We start from the raw sequence: 23,103 nt of genomic DNA, 5'->3' as shown, positions 1-23,103 counted from the left end.
TCCAACTAAAAGAAAGAGAATGATTATTTAACAAATTGTTTGGGAAAAAAAAGAAAAACTATTTTTTAAAGGAAAGACACATTTGGAGCAAAAGACCTTGCAACCACATTTCAGAATCAACTCTTGATGGAGGAGTGAAATATAAAAGAGTCATAGAAAAGTAACACAAAACAGAATGGAATATTTATAAGTATTCCGAGGAGTGGTGTCTTTCTCAGCTTTAAAGCAGTGGCAGAAATAAAAATGCAAAGATTGACAATTTGGGATTCATACAAATTTAAAATATCCATCCAGTGGAAGAAAAAAAAAAATCACTGAGTTAAAATAAAATGGAAAACAACATTTTGGAATCCATTTGCATGAAATATGAGAAACAAATGGTTAATCTCACTACCACCTACAAATTCATTCATATTTATAAGAGAACCAATTTTCTCAAGAGTGATATTATAGTAATAAAACAATAAGAATTAAAGCAACTTAAGCTGCTGTTTAAAATTAGCCAATTTTAATCCTCTGAATTTGTGAGAGCTGTTCTGCAGTTTATCTAGAAGCATCCCGGCCACTGGGAGACAATCTTGCCTGGGGTCTGATCTGCACTGGAGGTGGAAAACTTCTCAGACCCTAGCCGCTGCCCCCTTCATATCCCCCCAGGGTTCGAATATCAGAGGAGCAGCTTCTGCAGACAAGGCCCTCCCATTCTTTGATGACAAGGTTGAGTTTGCAATTAACAAAGGTTAATTTGGTAACTTTTGCTGTGGAGTGCATAATTCACAATGGGGCTCCCCAGTTACCATGAATGGCCTGTGGGTGAGCTCTCCAAGTCATCTAAAATCCCATCTTCAAATCCACCATCCATATAACTGCCAAAACAATCTAAAAATGCAAATCTACATTTTGTCATTCCACCCTAGTTCTCCAACCCTTTCTTCCTTCATATTTCCACCCACCCTCTTGCACTGGGTTGTGAATAGATTTACCTTATTGCTTAATTGGATTTTTATTTTATTAAAGCATGAACAGTCCTCACCTCATTCTCGTGAATCTACATGCTTCTAAATAACAAAGCTTACTCTACTGGTTCTTGATTTTTAAATGTTAGACCTTTCTATTGATTCCCTGTTACCAAAGATGAAGATTTGACTTTGTTCCACTATCCGCACCTTTTGCAAACATCTTACCTCCTCTTGCTTCCAATATTGTTAGACCATAATTTGTGGTTAAATCAATATTCAGTGGTTAGATTTCTAGAACTAACTTACACACAGCAGAGTCACAGAATAATGGAATTTCAACTCCTTTATGGAAGAGCAATTGTTCTTCTATAGTTAATAATTGCTTTGCTTCTTCATTGCTCACTTTTTTGTCTATCACTAATTCAGCCCAACTTTCAGAAAGAAAGGCAAAAATATCTATGCAATACAGTAAAAAACAACAAGTGTGCCTGTTTGAAGCTATTATTTACCTCAAGGAGCCATGTCTTTTAATCCTCATTCAATATTTTTGCTGAGTGGGATCTTTTTTATTGTTTCCATGAGATGTGACCCATCAGTTATGGTGGTAACTTTTGATTAGATGGTTTCCAAGGACATGTGTCTTCACCCATTCGAGATGTGGTTTCTTACTGGAGCCCTTTAAGAGGAACCATTTTTGGAAAAGCCTGAGAGCCACCAGAACTAACAGCGCCCACACAGCCAGACACCTTTGGAAATGAAGAAGGAAAGTACCCCCAGGGAAGTTTCACAAAACAAGAAGTGGGGAGAGAAAGCTAGCCCTCTCAGCTGAGAGAGAAACCCCAAACTTCAATGGCCTTTCTTTTTTTTTTTTTTTAACTTTTTTTAATTAATTAAAAAAAAATTAACAAAACATTAAGATATCATTCCATTCTACATATACAATCAGTAATTCTTAATATCATCACATAGTTGCATATTCATCATTTCTTAGAACATTTGCATTGATTTAGAAAAAGAAATAAAAAGACAACAGAAAAAGAAATAAAACGATAATAGAGAAAAAAAAGATTATACATACCATACCCCTTACCCCTCGCTTTCATTTACCACTAGCATTTCAAACTAAATTTATTTTAACATTTGTTCCCCCTATTATTTATTTTTATTCCATATGTTCTACTCTTCTGTTGATATAGTAGCTAAAAGGAGCATCAGACACAAGGTTTTCACATTCACAGAGTCTCATTGTGAAAGCTATATCATTGTTCAATCATCATCAAGAAACATGGCTACTGGAACACAGCTCTACATTTTCAGGCGGTTCCCTCCAGCCTCTCCACTACATCTTGAACAACAAGGTGATATCCACTTAATGCGTAAGAATAACCTCCAGGATAACCTCTTGACTCTGTTTGGAATCTCTCAGCCATTGACACTTAGTCTCATTTCACTCTTCCCCCTTTGGTCAAGAAGGTTCTCTCAATCCCTTGATGTTAATTCTCAGCTCATTCTAGGGTTTTTCTCAGTCCCTTGATGCCAAGTCTCAGCTCATTCCAGGATTTCTGTCCCAGGTTGCCAGGAAGGTCCACACCCCTGGGAGTCATGTCCCACGCAGAGAGGGGGAAGGTGGCGAGACTGCTCGTCATGTTGGCTGGAGAGAGAGGCCACATCTGAGCAACAAAAGAGGATCTCTTGGGGGTGACTCTTAGGCCTAAATTTTAAGTAGACTTGACCTATCCTTTGTGGGGTTAAGTTTCATATGAACAAACCCCAAGACTGGGGGCTCAGCCTATAGCTTTGGTTGTCCACACTGCTTGTGAGAATATCAAGAATTCAACTTGGGGCAGTTGAATTTCTCTCAATGGACTTTCTTGAGTGAAGACAACGCCTTGTTGGTGCCTTAATTTGGACATTTTCACAACCTTTGAATTGTAAACTTGCAACTTAATAAATTCCCTTCTTAAAAGCCATTCGGTTTCTGGTATATCGTATTCTGGCAGCTTTTACATACAAAACAAGCAAGTCAATCCCCTCTCCCTCCTGTGGAGACAGATCTCCTGGAGCCCTCCATGTCCCTGTTTCAATAAGGAATAGCTGCTCTCTAGACCTGCTACCCAGCTGTCATGCTGGAATGTTACCTAGGAAAATCCCCTCAACATCTTTCTGGGAACTGCCTGCAGAAGACTCTAGTTTGAGTCCTTGTTTCCTGAATCCTGTTTCATCCTCTTTTGTCCTTAACCCCTTGTTTTACTGGAACACATCCCTGAAGAGCTTCATAAAGGCAGATGCAAGGAAAGTAAAACTGTTGAGATCCTACATATCTGATAAAGTCTTTCCTTCATTTTATCTCTTGATGAATAATAAGACTGACTATAGAATTCTAACTTGGAAATAATTTTTTCTCTCAAATTATTTAGTCATCACTCCATTGTCTTCTGGTTTCTAATAATGTTGCTGAGAAATCGGACGTTAACAGTATTGGACCTGTATTTTCTCTCTGGAAACTTTTAGGACTTTCTCTTTACCTATGCTGTTCTGATATTTCACGTTCACATTTATCGACAGAACTTTTTTTTTCTATCTATCTATCATCTAGGCATTGAGTGGGAACTTTTAATCCGAAAGCTCATGTCCTACAATACCGGGAAATTTTCTTGTATCATTTGTTTGCTGATTTCCTTCTCGGTTTTCTCTATTCTGTCTTTCTAACATTTCTTTTGGTTGAAGTTGAACCCGTTGGACTGTTCTAATTCTTTCTCAGTCTTCTCTCTCCTACATTTTTTTTTTCTATTTTCTAGAAGATCTCCTCAATGTTACCTTCCAGCCCTTTACTGAATCACTTATTTCTGCCATATAATTTTTAATTTGGAATATTTCTCTTTTTTTGTCCGATTATTACTTTAACAAAGCTCTTTGTTCCTGCTTTGTGGATGCTACAGCTTCCGTTATCTAAATCCTTAATTATAGTTTTAAAGTTTCATGCAAATGCCTTTTCCGCTGTTGTTGCTGTTAAGATCTTTTATCTTCACAGGGGTCCTTATCCTCACTCATTTGAGTAGGAAGACAATTTTGTGTAGATGGGTGGGGACTTACTAATAGCTAATGAGCAGCTTTCTGCCACTTCATTGGTATCCCCATTGTCAGATCTATGGGCCCTTTCTGTAGGCTGGATGGTTTCCTCAGAGGGGATCCCTCAAGGTCCTGCCTACAGGGATAGGAGAGCCAGGAGAGGTAATGAGGCTGAGGGTCTCCTCATTTAACATACAGCTTGAACAGCTCCCCTCCCTCCCACTTCACTGGTCCTACCACCCTAAGCCTTATCTTAGACACAACACCCAGAGCCTCTCTGGTTCCACTCTCTCCAGGGAATAAACTACTCCTACTCAGCCAAGGAGGAAAGGGCAGTCTTTGGCTGTGGAGAGTGGTAGAAAGGACCTGGGAAGCTAACTGCTCTTAAACTGACTTTTTATCCAATATTCCCGTTCAAATCCACCTGCCAGCCATCAAAAGTACCTAGTGGTGATTCCTGAATCTCTCTGGGGTTCTGAGCTGTACTGGGCTTCATACTTCTTCTCCTGCCACCGCTCCCCACATCACACAAGAAGGTAGGTCTCACCTTCATCCAGTTTGCTAAGTCACTGACAACTTATGCATCTGCCTGCCATACTCCAAAATTTTGTACTCATCTCTTCCCTGTTGTCATTGTCTAACTTATTTAGTTTGCCCTTATGGGTTTCCCTCCCCTCTATTCTTTTCCTTCCATTGTAGTAGAGTTTTAGGAGAGAAGAGCTATAAAAGGTGTGTTCAAATCACCAAGTTTCACCACACGCAATACTACACTGTGCTTCTCCTTGGGCACACCACACTTTCCCACGTACCCCCAACTCTGCTCATGCCGTTCCCATGCCTGGACCACTCTTCTCTGTCTTCCCTCTTCAATCTTCTAACTCTTAATGGTCCTTTGAGATTTAGCTCAAGTATTATCTCAAGCAGGAAACTCTGACAGACCCTCCTTGCACATTCTGTGAATATCTCTAGCTTGATACACACCCCATAGAGGATATGGTACATCATTTATCTGCTTGCATGTCTTTCTCTCCCCCTACAAAGTTCAAAAGCAAGAATTGTGTCTTATCCTTGTTCTTAAGTGTGTCTTATCTAAAATTCTGTCTCTGGTGTGGGGAAAACCATCTTGCACATTATAGGGGTTCACTAATATCTGTTCAACTGACCCATTTCCAGGAAGCTCCATACTAGAGGCATTTTCATTCTCATAGGAGCACAAAGAAAAAGACTCTATTTATCTGCCAAAGTCCAAATAAGAAAGGCTAGTCAGAAAACACCAGGAAATGAAAACAGCCAGATGTTTTTGAGAGCAAAAGTCCAGGAACTCAAAATAGCTTCCAACAGGGGTGATATATATTTTCCTAGTGATTCAAAATGAATGTATGCTTATTAGGCAGCAAGAGAGACTTAACGGGTTTCTCAGCTAATGCTGCAATTTTAAATCCATTTAAGATAATTTCCTTTATCTTGAATCTATTTTTCTCAGTAACCAGGATACTTAACTGATTTGTACAAAATCCATTTGAAAAACAAATAATCTACTCCAAGCGAGGGAAACACTCTAAATGGAAAAAGAGAGATACTACAAATCTAACAGAAAATGAGGAATCTGTTTGAGCCCAGGCTTCTTTTTAGTCCTGACCAGAAAATAAGTGCTTGTCCTTCAGCATCTTAAATCTATGACCAACCTCTATTTCACAAGCAAAAAATAAGCAATTCTTAAATCTGAGAGAATAACACAAAGACCCATCATAAGCCAACCAAGATGTCACACCAAATCTTTGAAAAGGTAAGGACCTCAATTTAGAAAATATAAATTGAAACAACAATGTGATGTTCTTCCTCATCTACCAATGTGGCAAAGATATTTTAAATGCTGATACCCAATACTGACAAAGGTCTAGTAAAATTCCAGGAGGAAAATAAATTGGTACAAACTTTCTGGACAAGAAAAGAAAATATTACAATATGTATCAAGAGACTCCAAAAATATTCCTACCCTCTGACATAAGGACTATACTTTAGAAGCATGAATTTAGAAAACAAATGTCAAATCAATACACTTGAAGATGCGAGTGGTGAGATCATTTATCAAGTATTATTTATAATCATTAAAATGAAAAATAACCTAAATTTCCAACAATGGAAATTATTACCATTAATAATCATTTCAGAAACCATCTTGATTTAATGACAAATGTACAAGGGATAAACAATACATCCCATGCTCACAATTTGTATAAAAAATGGACCACAATATACCGAAACATTTCTGTAGTCATTATCTCTAGGTAATGCCTTCATGGGTGATTTTTATTTATTTTTTTTATTTAAAAGACTTTGTATTGAGGACTTTTCTATATGTTTCTATATTGCTTTTATAAAAAATTAAAAGGTTTCATTTAGTTAACATTTTATAATCAAGTCACCTCCTGAATGGCCTATTGAGTGGAAGAGATGGAGTGAGATAAGAGGCTCCTCACTGGTTATCAATAGCATGAGTAAATGTCACAAGCGTGGGATCTACAACCATGGAATGACCGAGCCAGGTCCTCCTGACGATTTAAGCAGAACTTACTTGGTGGGACGATAATCCGGAATGGAACGATCCAGTGAAATTTTTTCACTGAGGTAGGAATTGTAGCCATACTTCTCATGGGGTCCCTTGGCTTTTTCTTCTTCAGCCGGGGAAAGGGTAGCAGGAAGGCCCCCTTTGCCCCGCCCACCATAGCCTTCAATGAGCCCCAGGGATTTGGATAAGCCTAGAAAAAGGGGGGAAAAAAGAATGATTTGAAAACTTCATGTCACTGCATGTCATGTCACAAGACATGTCCCTCCAATCTCAGATACAGCATCCATGGAAATGTCAACATTATCTGTCACAGAAAAAAAAATTGCATTTCCCATTTTTCAATCCCAAATCTATGCCCTGAAAACATTTACTTTGAGAGGAAGGTCAAGGCAACTGTGAGTTATGGGGTTAAATTCTGGTTACCAGTTAGAGTCCTCTCCCTCCTCGTGGGAACTAGGGCGGTACAGGGTCTGTAAAAGAGAAAAACTGCCTAAACCAAGAGTAATGTGGAGTGAGGAGGATACACAAAATGGAACAGTATGGGGGCTAATTTCGTTCCTGTTTTTCGTTTCTCCGTGGACCAGTGATGACAAGGTTAGACATGTCAGGAGGAACCCAGGTAGAAGACAAAATAAGAACAGCAAGTAACAGGTACCGGCCCAACTGAAGGTGTCTTTGCTTCATTTGAAAAGAGAAGTGCGTACAGTTTTATTTTATCATGAGTTTAAAGTGCATAAGAGTCTGACACAGCCCTTTACTTAATGGTTTTATTTAAATTTCACCTAAACCGCAAAAGAAAATGCAAAATGTTTGAGGATAAATCACAGAGGAAAAGGCCCATAAGGATGATAAACATGCCAAGCGGAGCAGGGTGCCTCCGTAACAAGCTTCACTGAGCAACTGCAAGTTCCCAGGATGGTGGCAGCTTTATACCTATTGTTCCATTATACAATAAACACCTAGATGGGCAATTTTTAAATCCTAGAGTTATGGGAGGTTTTACTGCTTGGCTAGAAAACTTTCGTTGTTAGGGCTCTCATTCCCTTATGCTATTTCAAATGCTTGAGCTACTTACCATACACACACTTAGTCGTGCATGCATGCACTTACTCTGTTTATGGCACACACATTCATGCGGGCACAGGCACGACACTTAACCTATAAAACTGTCATTTCTCCACTGATAGGAAGAGCATGGCCTGGGGATGTAAGCAAGCTCCCTCAGCTTTCATGGTGGGGTGGCCTACAGGCATAGGAACATCCAAACCTCCCAGCAAGGCAATTCTCGGAGAGCCAAAGGTCAACAGATCTGCTCTGGTTACAAGACAGCTCTCCATCAAATAGTGGCAAGACTCATATGCCCTTTCCTGCTTCTCTGAAAACAGAATTACTCTCTGTAACATGAAGATCAAAAAAAGTAAAGGTTAAGCAAGCATCATTTTTCTGCCTGAGAATCATTTCCAGTGTCCAATACGCTCTTCAGGAACCTCTGTGTCTATTTCTCCCCACCACTGTCCCCGTAGAGGCCCCTATCGAATGACAAAAGTAGCTTACTTCATCACTTCCAGCCTGCTTCTTTGTCTTTAATCTCTCCTTCCACATTAATGTGTAATGCATATTCTGAAAACATCACCGTTACCATGCTCAAAGATCCCCAAGGACTCTTCCCTGTAAAACACCACTGCTTGGCTTTAAAACCCCTGGTGAGAAAATAGTCTCAGCAGGACTGTAAAATGGTGCAGTAACTTAAGAAACTATTTTCCCAGTTCTTCGAAATGATAAACATCATTAACAAAACATAGTTAACAAAAAACCCAGCAATTCCACTCCTAGTGCGTATCCAAGAGAAATTAAACATATGTCCACCCAAAAACATGTACACAAATGCTCCTAGCAGCATTATTTATATTAACAGAACGTCCATCAACTGATGAATGAAAAAACAGAATTTAGTATATCCACAGAATGGAAAATTATTTGGTAATATAAAAATGACATGCTGATATATGCTACAACATGGATAAACCTTGGAAACATTATGCCAAGTAAACAAAGCCAGTCACTTAAGACTACATGTTACATGACTCCATTTATTTGAAATGACCAGAATAGGCAAATATATAGAGAAAGAGAAAGTCGCTTATTGGTAGCTTAGGGCTGAGGGTGTTTGGGAGGGAATGGGGAGTGATGGCTAAGGTTTATGGGATTTCTTTTTGGGGTGATGGAAATGTTTTACAATTAGATTGTGGTGACAGATTCACAACTCTGTGAATATACTAAACACCACTTAAAAAGTATACTTGAAATGGGCAAATTTTATGGTATGTAAAAAAAAATCTCAAAGTTGTAAAAATAAAATTTAACACCACCTGTGATATTGAATTTTTGTTTTCAGGAACATGGAGGGCTAAAACTACATGAAAACCTTCCAGTGAAAACACCTAGAGATATAAAATAAAACACTTCTTTTTTAAATATTTTTAAGTAGCTTTAATATATGCCTGAGCTTGTTTAAGAAAGAAAGGGAAACTCTGGCAGGAAAATTAGATAAGAGCTGAGACTGCAACTGATGGAACGGACTGAGATTGGGTTGCCCCTTAACCGTATGTATGCAAAGGATACAAGATCTTAGGTTCTATTGAGAAATATAATTGAAACTGAGATTTCTGCAAAAAGCTGGATCCCTTGAAGTTTATATTCTTAAAGAAAGATTGAGTTATTTTTTTACAAATAACGAGAGAATGAGGAATATATACATCTAAATGGGCTTGGAGTGGAGAAGAAAATTCACTGAGAAATCCTAACACAGAAGCTGTACTTACATATTGGTTGGCAATCTAAATTTATACAACCCTCAGAGGCCAAAGGTTCATCATTTTAGATTGTAAGCTCTCCAGGGAGTATTCAAGGCAATAATGAATATAAAAACTTGTCTGGGGGGCGGGCCGCGGTGGCTCAGCGGGCAAAGTGCTTGCCTGCTATGCCGGAGGACCTCGGTTCGATTCCCGGCCCCAGCCCATGTAACAAAAACGGAGAAACAGAATACAATAAAACAAGAAAATGTTTAAAAATGTTTCCCTTTCTTCCTTCCTTCCTTCCTTCTATCCTTCCTTCCTTCTCTCTGTCACAGACCACACAGTGATGCAAAAGATAAAGCCCTGCTGAAGAGCTTGCTAGGAAAAAATTACAAAATACAAGTTGAGACAATCCACCATGTTCGAAAAAGCAGCAGACATCACAAACAGAAGTGTGAACACCCTAACCAACTTGAGATAATAAGACAATATGAAAAGGAACATAAAATAATAATAATTTAAAAGCGTTTGAAGTCTAAACCAGAATAAGGTACTATGAAGTCATAAAAAGTAGTTGGAAACCATTAACAAAATAAAAATGTCTTTGAAAGAAAAATGTTGTATTGAATGAAAAACAACATATTAAAAAGAATAATAAATAGAGAACCAATAAATCAGAAGACAGAAATGAATATGCAATATAAAAACGGAAATGTGTAAAAGAAACTGAGAGAGAATGAAATGGTCCAACATAAATATACAAAGAATTCCAGGGGAAAAAAAATAGGTGAATGGGAGAGAGCAAATATTCAAAAAGATAATGGCTAATACTATTTCAGATGAAAGATATGAACTCTCAGATTAACAAAGTATAGGTCCCCAAGATAAATAAAAACAGAATTACAAGTAGATACATGGCCATTAAATGGCAGAATACCAAATAGAAAATCCTAAAAGGCAACCACAGAGAAAAGCTTTAAGTACAAAAAAAGGACAAACCAGATGAAAAAGACTTCTCGACATAAACAATAACAGCTCAAGAAAACAGTGCATTGTCTTCAAAACTACTAAGGAGAAATAACAGTATACTCAGAATTGTAAACATGCAGCTAAACTATTACTCAAGAGTGAAGGTGTATAGTTAGAACAACCAGACAGAAGATCAACAAGGAAATAAAGAAGTTAAATAACTCAATAAATTAATTAGACCTAGCAGGCATATATAAGTCACTGCACCCCAAAGCACAAGGATATACATTCTTTTCTAGTGCTCATGGAACATTCTCCAAGATAGATCATATGCTGGGGCACAAAACAGGTCTTTATAATTTAAACATATTGAAATTATCCAAAGCACTTTCTCTGATCACAATGGGATGAAGCTGAATCTCAATAACAACCAAAGAACAAGAACATTCACAAATAAATGGAGATTAAATAACACACTCTTAAACAACCAGTGGGTCAAAGAGAAAACTGCTAGAGAAATCAGTAATTATCTGGAGATGAATGAAAATGAGAATACACCTTATCAGAACTTATGGGATGCAGCAAATGCTGTGCTGAAAGGGAAATTTATTCCCTAAATGCCCATATAAAAAACAAGAGACAGCAAAAATTGAGAACATAACAGCACACCTGGAGGAACTTGAGAAAGAATAGCAAACTAGCCCCAAAGCAAATAGAAGAAGAGAAATAACAAAGATTAAAGCAGAGATAAATGAATGGGAGATCAAAAGAATAATAGAAAGAATCAATAAAGCCAAAAGTTGGTTCTTTGAGAAAATCAATAAAATTGATGGGCCACTAGCAAGACTGACAAAGAAAAAAAGAGAGGATGCAAATAAACAAAATCAGAAATGAGAATGGTGAATTACCACAGACCTTGAAGAAATAAAAGAAACCATAAGAGGATACTATGAACAACTATATGCCAACAAACTAGACAACTTAGATGAAATGGACAAATTCCTAGAGACACACAAACAAGCTACACTGACTCAGGAAGAAACAGAAGATATCAACAAATCAATCACAAGTAAAGAGATTCAGTCAACAAAAATCTTCCTACAAAGAGAAGCCCAGGGACAGATGGCTTCACAGAGGAATTTTATCAAACATTCCAAAGACAACAAACACTAATCCTGTTCAAACTTTTCCAAAGATTGAGGAAAAAGGAACTCTACCTAACTCATTTTATGATGCTAATATCATTTTAGTATTTTCGAGTAAAGATGCTATAAGAAAGGAAAACTACAAGTCAATCTCCCTAATGAACATAGATGCAAAAATCTCAATTAAATATTAACAAATCAAATCCAACAACATATTAAAAGAATTATACACCATGACCAAGTGGGGTTTATACCAAGAATGCAAGGGTGGTTCAACACCAGAAAATCAATTAATGTAATATAGCATATCAACAAATCGAAAGGGAAACATCACATTATTGTCCTGTTGATGCTGAAAAAATCATTCAACAAAATTCAGCATCCTTTTCTAATAAAAACACTCCAAAAGATAGGAATCAAAGGTAACTACCTCAATATGATAAAGGGAATATATGAAAAACTGATAGCCATCATTGTACTCAATGGAGAGAGGGAGACTGAAAGTTTTCCCACTAAGATCAGGAACAAGACAAGGATGCCCACTGTCACCACTATTATTCAACACTGTGCTAGATATTCTAGCTAAAGCAATTGGGCAGGACAAAGAAATAAAAGGCATCCAAATTGGAAAGGAAGAAGTAAAACTCTCATTATTTGCAGATGATATGATACTATACTTGGAAGTTCCTGAGAAATCTACAGCAAAGTTACTTGAGCTAATAAACAAATTCAGCAAGGTGGAGGGATATAAAATTCATGTGCAAAAATCAGTAACATTTCTATACACAAGTAACGACCTAGTTGAGGAGTGAGTTAAGGAAAAAATTTCATTCAAAATAGCAACTAAAAGAATCAAGTACTTAGGAATGAACTTAACTAGGGATGTAAAGGACTTGTACACAGAAAACTACATAACATTGCTAAAAGAAATCAAAGGAGATCTAAATAGGTGGAAAGACATTCCTTGCTCATGGATAGGAAGGCTAAATATAGTTAAGATGTCACTTCTCCCCAAATTGATCTACAGATTCAACACAGTACCAATAAAAATTCCAACAACCTACTTTCAAGATTTAGAAAACTAACTACCAAATTCATCTGGAAGAGAAAGAGATGTGGATAGCTAAAAGCATCCTAAAGAAGAACAAAAGTGGGAGGATTAACACTCCCTGACTTTAAAACCTACTATAAAGCCACAATGGTCAAAACAGCATGGTACTAGCACAAAGATAGAAGCACTGACCAATGGAATTGAATCACGAATACAGAAATAAACCACCAAATCTATGGTCAACTGATTTTGACAAGGCCCCCAAATACTCTGAACTGACAAAATAGTCTTTTCAATAAATGGGCATGGAAGAACTGGATATCAATAGCCAAGAGAATGAAAGAGGACCCTTATCTTACATCCTACACAAAAATTAACTCAAAGTGGATCAAACACCTAAATATAAGATCTAGCACCATAAAACTTCTAGAAGAAAATGTAGAAAAAATCTTCAAGACCTACTAATAGGAGGTAGCTTCCTAAACTTTACAACCAAAGCACAAGCAACAAAAGAAGAAATAGATAAATGGGAACTCCTCAAAATCAAATGCTTCTGCACCTCAAAAGACTTTGTCAAAAAGGTGAAGAGGCAGCCAATTCAATGGGAAAAAAATATTTGGAAATCACATATTGGACAAAGGTTTGATTTCCTGTATATACAAAGAAATCATACAACTGAACAACAAAAGAAAAAACAACCCCATTATAAAATGGGCTAAAGATATAAATAGGCATTTTTCTGCAAAGCAAATACGATGGCTCAAAAGTACATGAAGAGATGCTCATTTTTCCTGGTTATAAGGGAAATGCAGATCAAAACTACAATGAGATACCACCTCACACCTATAAGAATGGTTGCTATTAAACAAACAGGAAACTATAAATGTTGGAGAGGATGTGGAGAAACGGGGACATTTATGTACTGCTGGTGGGAAAGTATAATGGTGCAGCCACTACGGAAGACTGTTGGCAGTTCCTTAGGAAACTAAATATCGAGTTGGCCTATGACCCAGCAATAGCACTACCCAGTATATACCCAGAAGAGCTGCAAACAGTGACACAAATAGACATTTGCACACCGATGTTCACAGCAGCATCATAGCACAATCGCAAAAAGATAGGAACAAACCAAATTTCCATCAACAAACAAGTGGATCAACAGAATGTGGTATATATATACGATGGAATATTATACAGCTGTAAGACAAAATGACGTCCTGAAGCACATGATAGGATGGATGAGACTTGAGGACATAATGCTGAGTGAAATTAGCCAGACACAAAAGGATAAATTACTGTATGATTCCACTTTTATGGCCAGAATAAAGGTGGCTGAAGAATGAACTGATGGAGAAGTAGATTGGCGAACGATAGTGTATACTTATGAACGGAGGTTGTGCTGCTGCAAAAAGGAGCAAAGTTGTGAGGCATACAATGATGTGAATGAACATGTGGGATACTGGTGAGTCAAAATAAACCAGAAACAAAAGAACAACAATGGTATGGTCACCTTTAGAAAATGCTTATAAGAAAACAGGGGCTTAGATTGTAAGTTTTTAGAGCAGACACATTAAGTCCAGAGTGATGATTATTGTTTCTGGATTTTCAGAGGCTGTTTTATATACATATCCTGATATTTAGAGATAAGAATGAAGCCTAACAGGGTGGGGTTAAAGTAATTCAGAACATAGGGGTAAGGAAGACAGTGTCTATGTTTTAGAAACACATATACTCTTTGAAATCAATGAAAGAAAAGTTTCTTTGGTCTGGAACTGAAGTTTTCCGTAGTGCGTAATCTAATTCAACTTATCTGTATAGCTCATTTGCACAATTGCAACACAGGGAGCCCAGAATAAGAAAGAGGTCCTTTAATCCTGTATAGATTATTGTAATGCTTGGATATATCCTAGAGCATATTAAGCAGATTATTGGCAAAGTCCTCTGAGGGATGGGAGGAAGAATATAGAACTATTAAACCTCACCATCAGGGAATCCCCTGATTCTGTGTCAAATTTTAGGGACACCCAAATCAATAGGCCATGCCCTCAATCATGAGTCTTACTCTTGTGAAGCTTATGTAGGTAGTGGAGAAACTTAGACTACCTATAGGCATGCCTAAGAGTTCCTTCTGGAGGACCTCTTTTGTTGCTCAGATGTGGTCTCACTATCTCTAAGCCCAAATTTGCAAGTGAAATCATTGCCCTCCCCCTATGTGGGGCATGACATCCAGGGGTGAAAGTCTCCCTGGTGATGTGGGAGATGACTCCCAGGGATGAATCTAGACCTGGCACTGAGGGGTCAACAATTCCATCCTGACCAAAAGTGGGGAAAGAAGTGTAATTAATAAAGTATCAGTGACAGAGAGGGTCCAAATAAAGTTGAGAGGCTACTCTGGAGGTTGTTCTTAGACAAGCTTTAGGTAGACCTTGCTACCTATCATAACCTGCCAACCCCCAAACAGGACCATTCTAGCCAATCCTAAAGAACACCTAGGACAATATATAAGATTCCACAAGGGTTTCATGCACTAGAGTAACTTTCCAGAAACCTACAACCTCCAGATGGATCTTTGGTCCAGATAAGTCCTGAAACCTAGCCCAGCCTCTCCAGAACATCAGATAGTTCCATCTCCCTATCCCATATTAATGACAGACCCTTCCAATATCAAAAATTTAGAATTGCCATAGCCCAAACACCCCTAAAGAGAGGGATGGAAAGATCAAAGGTGATGGTGGAGTTGTAAAGAAAAGATAGGATTTAACAAATGAATATGAATCCTGAATCATTAAATTGATATCTCTTTTCATCTCCAGTATTTTAGAGCAGCTAGAAGTAAATGCCTAATATTGTGGAACTATAACCCACGTCAAACTCAGAAATATGTTCTACAACTAACTGTGGTGCTGTGCTTGGAAATTTATAGCTCTTTTGTATATATGTTATTTTTCACAAAAAAAGAAGGAAAAAAAGTCCATCGTGATGATAAAAAAATACTTAAGCCCTCTAGCCTCCTATATCCTGAAGCAGCTAGAAGGAAAAATCTGAGAGGATCATTTGGTAGCCCATGACAAACTCTGGGGTCTGTCCTGTAACTACTTGTTGAAGAGTGCTTTTCTATTTCTTGGTCTTGTATATATGTTATATTATACAATAAAAAAAATTAAAAATAAAAAAAATTAAACAAGACCTCACTCTTCATCTGTTGAATTAAAATATTCAATATTGGTAGGTATACCTTATATACCTTAGCTATAGCTGGTGGGGGTATTAATTGGTATATATATGAACTCTTTAAAAGTATATACCAGTAATTCCATTCCTAAGACTCTGTCCTAAATAAATAATATAGATCAGCAAAAACTTATATAGCAAGTTGTTCAAATGGCATAGATAATAATGATGACAAATTTGTAAGCGGCCAAAATATTCAACAATGCTGGACTGGTTAAATAAAATATGATACGGTCATATAATGGATTATTATATAACCATTTTTTAAAAGTTGCTTTTGAAACATATTTAATGGGATAATTCACCATATAATGCCAACTAAAAAATGTCAAGTATACGTGTAATTTTATCTTACATATATATTCATAGAAAAATGCTATAAGTCAACATATCAAAATGTTATAAAAAAAAAGAGTGAAGGTGCAATAAAAAATATCTCAGACAAAAACAAGATGAAGCAAAAACCACAGATTATTTACCACTCACAGAAAATGTTACAAAGAAAACCAAAGCCAGAAGAAAAAGTGAGAAAAATGCCAGGATCACATGCATAATCAATGACACTCATAGTTAATTTGAATGAGATAAAAACAAAGTAAAATGAAAGTTTTAGATAATAGCACAGAAGGAAGGGAGGAAGAAGGATGAATCTCACAAACTTAATAAAATAAGAAGCAAGCATAAAATGCATATTAATTCCACTTATAGAAAGTTTCAAAAAAGCAATCAAGGTATAGTGCAGAGATATAAAAACTTCAAAGGAATTTGCAATGCTCCATTGTAAAGTTAGAGGTAGATACTCCCAGTATTTATTATATCATTATTCTTTAGATCTGACCTACATGTGATATACGCAGTGTATGAAATATTTCATAATTTTTAAAAGATGATAGACTACTAACAGTTTTATTTCCCTCCTTGTTCTGATGAGCCTTTTTTCACCCTGTATTTTCTCTTTTCCTTTCCCTTCAATCACTGTCTTTTCCACAAGCCATAAACTTGGCCTCCGTGGCTTTCTTGCCAGCCTGAAGGTCAAGGGTCAAGGAAGAAGACTCCACTCGAATGGGGCAGATGTGGCTTTCAATTTATAACTCCGCAGCTTCAGGGGCACACATCTGATTCTTCCTCTTATTTCAACCATGAGGTTTGGCTAGCAAGTCTTTTTTTTTTTTTCCTGTCACGATAACAGCATTTCTTTTGTCCGGCCTCAATAGCTTCCAATCCCAAGTCATTAAATTCTACCTCAGAGCTAAAATGTATCTCAGCTGTGTTTGCCCAGCACATAAGTAGCCTTTCCAGTGCAGCCAAAGGGGTCAGGGAGGGAACCTGTCTTAAAATAGCATAGAATTAGACTAACAGTGCATGGTAATATTACCAAGGACACAACAGGGAAAGACAGTTCCCAATATGTTTTTTTCCTCCGCAGTATTATTTATTCCATTATAAAAGGCACCCACTTAGGAGCCTCAAAAAAGATTATTCCTCACAGCGCTGTGTGACAACTATGAATTATATATTCCGTGGTCCATGTGCTCCCATTTTCCCCCCAATTTAATCTGCTAGAAAGGTTCAGCAAAGCAGCAAACATTTTCACTGGCATTTTAATGTGCTTCCTTAGCAGGCCTCAGAAAATGTTGGCAAAGAGAGATAAGAGTTCAGGTCCACTGACGAAGTTCAAGCTGTACCTATCTTAGCCAGGAAAAGTTGCCACTAGAGCAAGAGAGGATGACGTCACACACCTAGAGAACATTCTTTTCTGAAAGTGCCCCCTGTTCTTTGGCCAGAGGTTGTTGTATCCTCTGCAGGCCAGTATGAACCTGCAGGTATCAAAATCACAAATTGGTTAAAGGAAGAAGAAGCAAAAGGGAAGAGAGGGAAGAGAATGGGGTAGCTGCTTGGCACTGGTCCTGGGGTGGGATGGGGACTAATCATCCATCCCTTCCTTCTCCTGCAGGTGCTGCCTCCTGAGTTATCTGAGCTGAAGATAGCATAGCCAAGTGGTGCTATTGGGCAAGAAGTAGAAGATAAAAAGGGAGGGAAATCAGATCGAGATCAGTCACCCCATAGACCTTTACTGAATATTCTTCATTCTCTCTCCAGGCCCACTGGCTGTCAATTTTTTGCCCCGCCATGTGCCCTGGGTGACTGACTTGTCTGGGCTGCAATATGAGTTTCCTTGTCTTCTGGCTTTGGGTCTGGTTTGACCAAAACGAGGGATCTTGAGGAGACTGATGAATGGGAAAAGAGAGAGACTGGGCTATTTATTCCCTGAGGGTCCTTCCCCTTGGACTGTGGTTTGGTACAGCAGGACAAGCATTTTTCTACTGAAGGCTACAGCTGGGGTCTGGAAGCCCTCTCCTAAGGCTTCACTCATGCCTGCCTTCCATGCTCTCTCCTCTTGCCCCTTGAGGCCTTAGGGAGGAAAATGCTTCTTCCCCTGTTGCTAACCCTTAGGAATTTTACTATCCCTTATCATTCCTTGTCCATGTTCCTTACCTCAGTACAAAACTGTAAAAAGTTATTTCATTGAACCCTCTTCAATCAACCCTTTGAGTGTGCGATCTTTTTCTGCTGGGATCCTGTCATGGTTAGAAACTTATCCCAAGGTTCCATGTCTAGACACTCTCCTGAAAGGCAGGGGTATGGTCACTTGGGTGCCTGATGCACAGAACATACTTTAAACCTGTTGAGTATATGGATGAATGGAGATCGGATCTGGAGATTCAACTTCGAGAATCTCGAGTTGTCAACAATTCAACTCAAGTTGTCTATTATAAAAGGAATAGTTGCTACTGGGGGAAAAATTAAATCTCCATGAGAAAAACATCTCCTAGGAGAAAAAGGAGTAAGACTGAATACTGGCATGTATTTATATTCACAAAGCAGACAGTCTACCTGATGAATGTCACACAGGAAAATCAAGCCTGAAAAAGTTTGACTTGGCATTTTGTTTGGCAGTGAAAAGGGCACTGGTGACCTTCGGGAAGCCATGTCAGCGAAGTTACTGTTTACAGTGCGGTACTGAAATAAGGCAGGAGGTAAGGCCATCTTTGGGTCATGAAGTCTGGGCTGGAGAGGAGAACAGGATTGTGTGTAAATCATGTTTTGCGTTCGAGCAATAACAAATTGGAATAATGTCAAAAAAATTACAAAAGCAGCAAACATTTCAGTATATCTAGAAATAACTTTAACCAGTATGAAGAAAAATATAGAATTCCAAAATTATTCTGTAAAAGTAATTTTGATGAAAATGATTGCTGAATCATTTAAGTGATGTTTCTTTTAGTCTCCAGTATGTTAGAGCAGCTAGAAGTAAAAACCTAAAATTATGGAATTGTAACCCATATCAAACTCTGAAATACGCTCTACAACTAATTGTGGTGCTGTGCTTTGAAATGTATTGCTTTTTTGTGTGTGTGTATATATATATATATATATATATATATATATGCATGTTATTTTTCACAGAAAAGAAAGAAAAAAGTCAATTGTGGTGATAAAAAATATTTAAGCCTTCTAGCCTCCTATATTCTGGAGCAGCTAGAAGGAAAAATCTGAGAGGGTGGTATGGTAGCCCGTGACAAATTTTGGGATCTGTCCTGTAACTGCTTGTTGAAGAGTGCTTTGAAAACTATCGCTTTTTTATTTCTCTGCTTTGTATATATGTTAAACTATACAATAAAAAAGTTTTTTTAAAAAAGGATTTTGAAACATACATAAATTGACAGAGGGAGATGGGTTTTGAATTGGAAGCTGAAATGTTACAAAGATTCAACTTTTCCTTATTAATCTGTAGTTTTTAAAAAATTCCAAATGTGATTTTTTTTTCTGGAACGTAGCAAAAGGCTCTGATCTTAACCAGGAAGAGCATCAAAGCGAGGAGAGCTTAGATATTTTTGTAAAGAAGAAAAATTGGAGGTGTGCGCGCCCTACCCAATAGTAAATGTGGAGATAAAGTTATAATAAATAAAGTAGCATGACGATTGAGAGGAAATTTTACGTTAATGCTGGGAGGCAAGACTCTAGAATATTTTCTTCTCAAATATTCATCTAGTTTCCCAAACATTAAGTAATAAAACATAATGTCCACTTTTGAAATTTTAGTAATTCTCTATTAATGCAGCCAAGTCAACAACTAATTGCTGCATGACGCTGCATGTGGGTGACGGAGCAGTTCCTTCGATCTCTCATGGAGGCCAGGAACCTTCTCGGGTTCTGGTAACTGCTCAGCAAAAGTAAATCACTGCCCATGTCTGTCTTAGGCTCAGTCTAAGCTACAAAAGCTCTACAGTGCTGGGGAAAGTAAAGAATCAAGGCTGTAAATCAACTCCGAGCTGTCTCCATACAAGGAAGGACATAATTTTCTCCAGGGTTACAGTTTAAACTTATGAGTTTACAGATACCTAACATTATTCTTTCAGAAAGAGGGAGAGTACTCCCAGCAGACACACAAACACCAGAATAGCTAGAGACTGCAGCAAAAGGCAATCTGGCATCTTGTCATCTCTCCAGCTTGGAGAAAAGGCCTGCATACACACACAGACGTGTGCGTGAGCTCGCTTAGCCAAAGACGAGCCAGGTGTGTCACGCCACCTGCCTTTGAGCTGGCCAGCATGTGTTATGGGTCTCTGCAGAGGAACCCCTTTCTACCTGAAGATCACAGATTCCCGGAAAGGTTCCAGGGCCATGCTAAAGTATTTGGAAGTTGGAGGAAACAAATCGGGAAGTCACAGCCATACATTTAATAATGCATGATCATATCAGGTTTATTCCTGAGAAACTTCTATCTACTCCTAGGAAAGTGAGGTGCCACCATTCAAAAATCAGCATGAAGCTAAAGGTCATTAAGGAACACACCTGAGAAAGCTGTGATGCAAAGCAATGAAGAAGAAGTACACATCAGTTATTAAAGCATACAGAAAAACTCTAGCAATTAATGGGACAAAAACCAAAAGGAAGATCAATGGAACAGAAAAACTAGTCCGAAAATATTGCCCTAAAAAGAAGGCAGCTCCATTTTGGACTTAGATATCAATTAGTTCAATTGAAAAATATTTGCCAGATACAAAGCACTATACTAAGCACTTTAACTCCTAGGACATACACGATATATATGTTAAGCCCATATACACACAAACACACATATATATGTGTATGAAATGTATTTAATTCTCTAATTAATATATATGTGCATATATTATATTTATTTATGTACACACATATATATAAATTCGTTACTTAAATGCTCTTAGTGCTAACCTGTCCATATTTCTTGACTTTGCTTCCTCCTCCCCATCACTTCTGTCACAACCCAGACTCAAGTTCAAATCATTTCTTCCTTGGATTATCACAGTCAGCTCCAAACAATGTCTCCAGAGTGAGCTTCCTAAAATGCAAATCTGATCATTATTTGCTTAATATTCATTAATGCCTCTCTGCCACCTACAGAAAAAATTTCGAAAAATGTCATGTAATATACAAAGCTGCTCATATGTTAGCTTCCTGCCCAGCCTCATCTACCCCCTCTCCGTCTCTGCTGAAACCTTTGTTTTGGCGATGCCAAAGCACTTCCAAACCTTTCAAAAGGCCACCACCCCTGGGTGCCTTTGCTCCTCATCTTTCCCATGTAACACGGCCCTACAAACCTTTTCTGAATCTCACCGAACCCAGAAAATCAAATGCTGCTCCTGAGAGGAAATCTCAGCCACGGCAAGGCTTATATCACAGTGTTTGCCTCCTCTACTGTTTGACTTACCAGAACATGTATCTTTGAGAGGAGGAAGATATCTTCATTTCCTCAGTGCTTAGCACACGGGTCTGACATCTTACTCATGAATGAATGATTGAATAAGCAAAATCAGTGAATAAATGAATGAATAAGCGAGTAAGTGCCAAACAAGCTGACCTGGCCAAAGGTAGTACCATACTCCAGTGCTGATTCCGGAATATTCTGGTGACATGTCGAAAATCGGTACGAATTGTTTTATGAACTCATGTCAAATCATTATTGATTTCCCAGTCCATATATTATTAGATGATCTTGACATTTGTTGACATCTGCATTATTATGATGATTTTGACATTTTCTGCCGTGTCTTCAGTGCTCACTGGATGTGATGTCTAAAGGTTACGTTAGTTTTAATATCTTGAATGGAGTCATCAGATGCTGCTTGGTGAAAGAGAACTTACTAAAATGTCCCCTAAATAGGAGGACAATAGTACACCTGAGGTTAATTTAGGATCTTAAACTGGGAGGAATGAGAGTTGAACTGGCCCCAGTCCTCACTGGTGCAAGAATCAGTGAGAGATGATCACCCAGTTTAGGTTGGATTCTTCCAGGAATAAAGAAATCGACACCTTGCAGTGTGGTACATTCTGGTTTATAGCTCAAACAGGAAAAATTTCAACAAACAATCACTCCATTTCTTCTACCCTGTGGTCCTTTTTCTCTTTCCTACATCTGTCTTGCACATAATGGCATGTTCATGTAATTTTCAAATGTTGCAGACATTAACATGATCTGTCCTCAGATCATCATTTTCTTTCCAGGTTAAATGTATCTGTTTCTTCAACTATCTTAATATAACAATGTTTCCAAGCTATCCATGGTTATCCACTCATGCCCTGCTGGATTTTGTCCCAGAAGACAAAATAACTACTACGTCTCTGCATACGTAACTCCCCCCTGGAGCCAAGAACACTGGTGATGCATATTCGTCCGTTAACCAGACTGTTCATGCAGCATTTGTAGTTCAAAGAGACATGAATCATTGTTATGTACTTGAAGTGTCTCTGGAACAAAATATCCCTAAATGTTCAAACTGCATTTTTTTCAAAATGACTCATCTCATATGTATTAGGACCTTCATACTTCCTGGAGTCTTTCTAAGATTATTTAATTTGATCCTCAGAATATCCTGTTCCCATTTGGCAGGTAAGAAAATTTGGGCCCAATTAGGACAAGCAATATTTCTAAGGTCACTGAGCTGGATCAAGAACCTGGGTCTCCATATTTCAGTCCTGTTTATCCCACCTCCAGGCAGACCTGAAGAAAACGCACTCTAAGATTTCACGCTACTCCTTTCTCTCTCAGCGAACACGACAACCAAACTCACTGCCCTCCCATCTCTATGTGGAACATGACTCCAAGGGGTGTGAACCTTCCCAGCAACGTGGACAGAAATCCTAGAATGAGCTGGGACTCAGCATCAAGAGATCGAGAAAACCTTCTAGACCAAAAGGGGGAAGAGCGAAATGAGACAAAATAAAGTATCAGTGAGAGATTCCAAACAGTCGAGAGGTTATCCTGGAGCTTATT

The 23,103-nt window shown here is 38.0% G+C and overlaps 1 protein-coding gene across 1 annotated transcript in view; it reads right to left on the bottom strand.

Annotated features, from left to right (window-relative positions):
* The window catches only part of GALNT17 (polypeptide N-acetylgalactosaminyltransferase 17), a 443,754-nt gene that overhangs the window by 276,949 nt on the left and 143,702 nt on the right, over positions 1-23,103 (bottom strand). Inside the window, exon 2 of the mRNA XM_077140206.1 lies at positions 6,601-6,784. Within this exon, the coding sequence (XP_076996321.1) occupies positions 6,601-6,784 (184 nt within the window). The remainder of the gene's footprint in view (positions 1-6,600; positions 6,785-23,103) is intronic.

This window comes from Tamandua tetradactyla, chromosome 23 (assembly GCF_023851605.1).
Source record: "Tamandua tetradactyla isolate mTamTet1 chromosome 23, mTamTet1.pri, whole genome shotgun sequence".
NCBI lineage: Eukaryota > Metazoa > Chordata > Mammalia > Pilosa > Myrmecophagidae > Tamandua > Tamandua tetradactyla.
The sequence above is the reverse complement of the archived record's forward strand: the minus strand, read 5'-3'. Positions and strand labels throughout refer to the sequence as shown.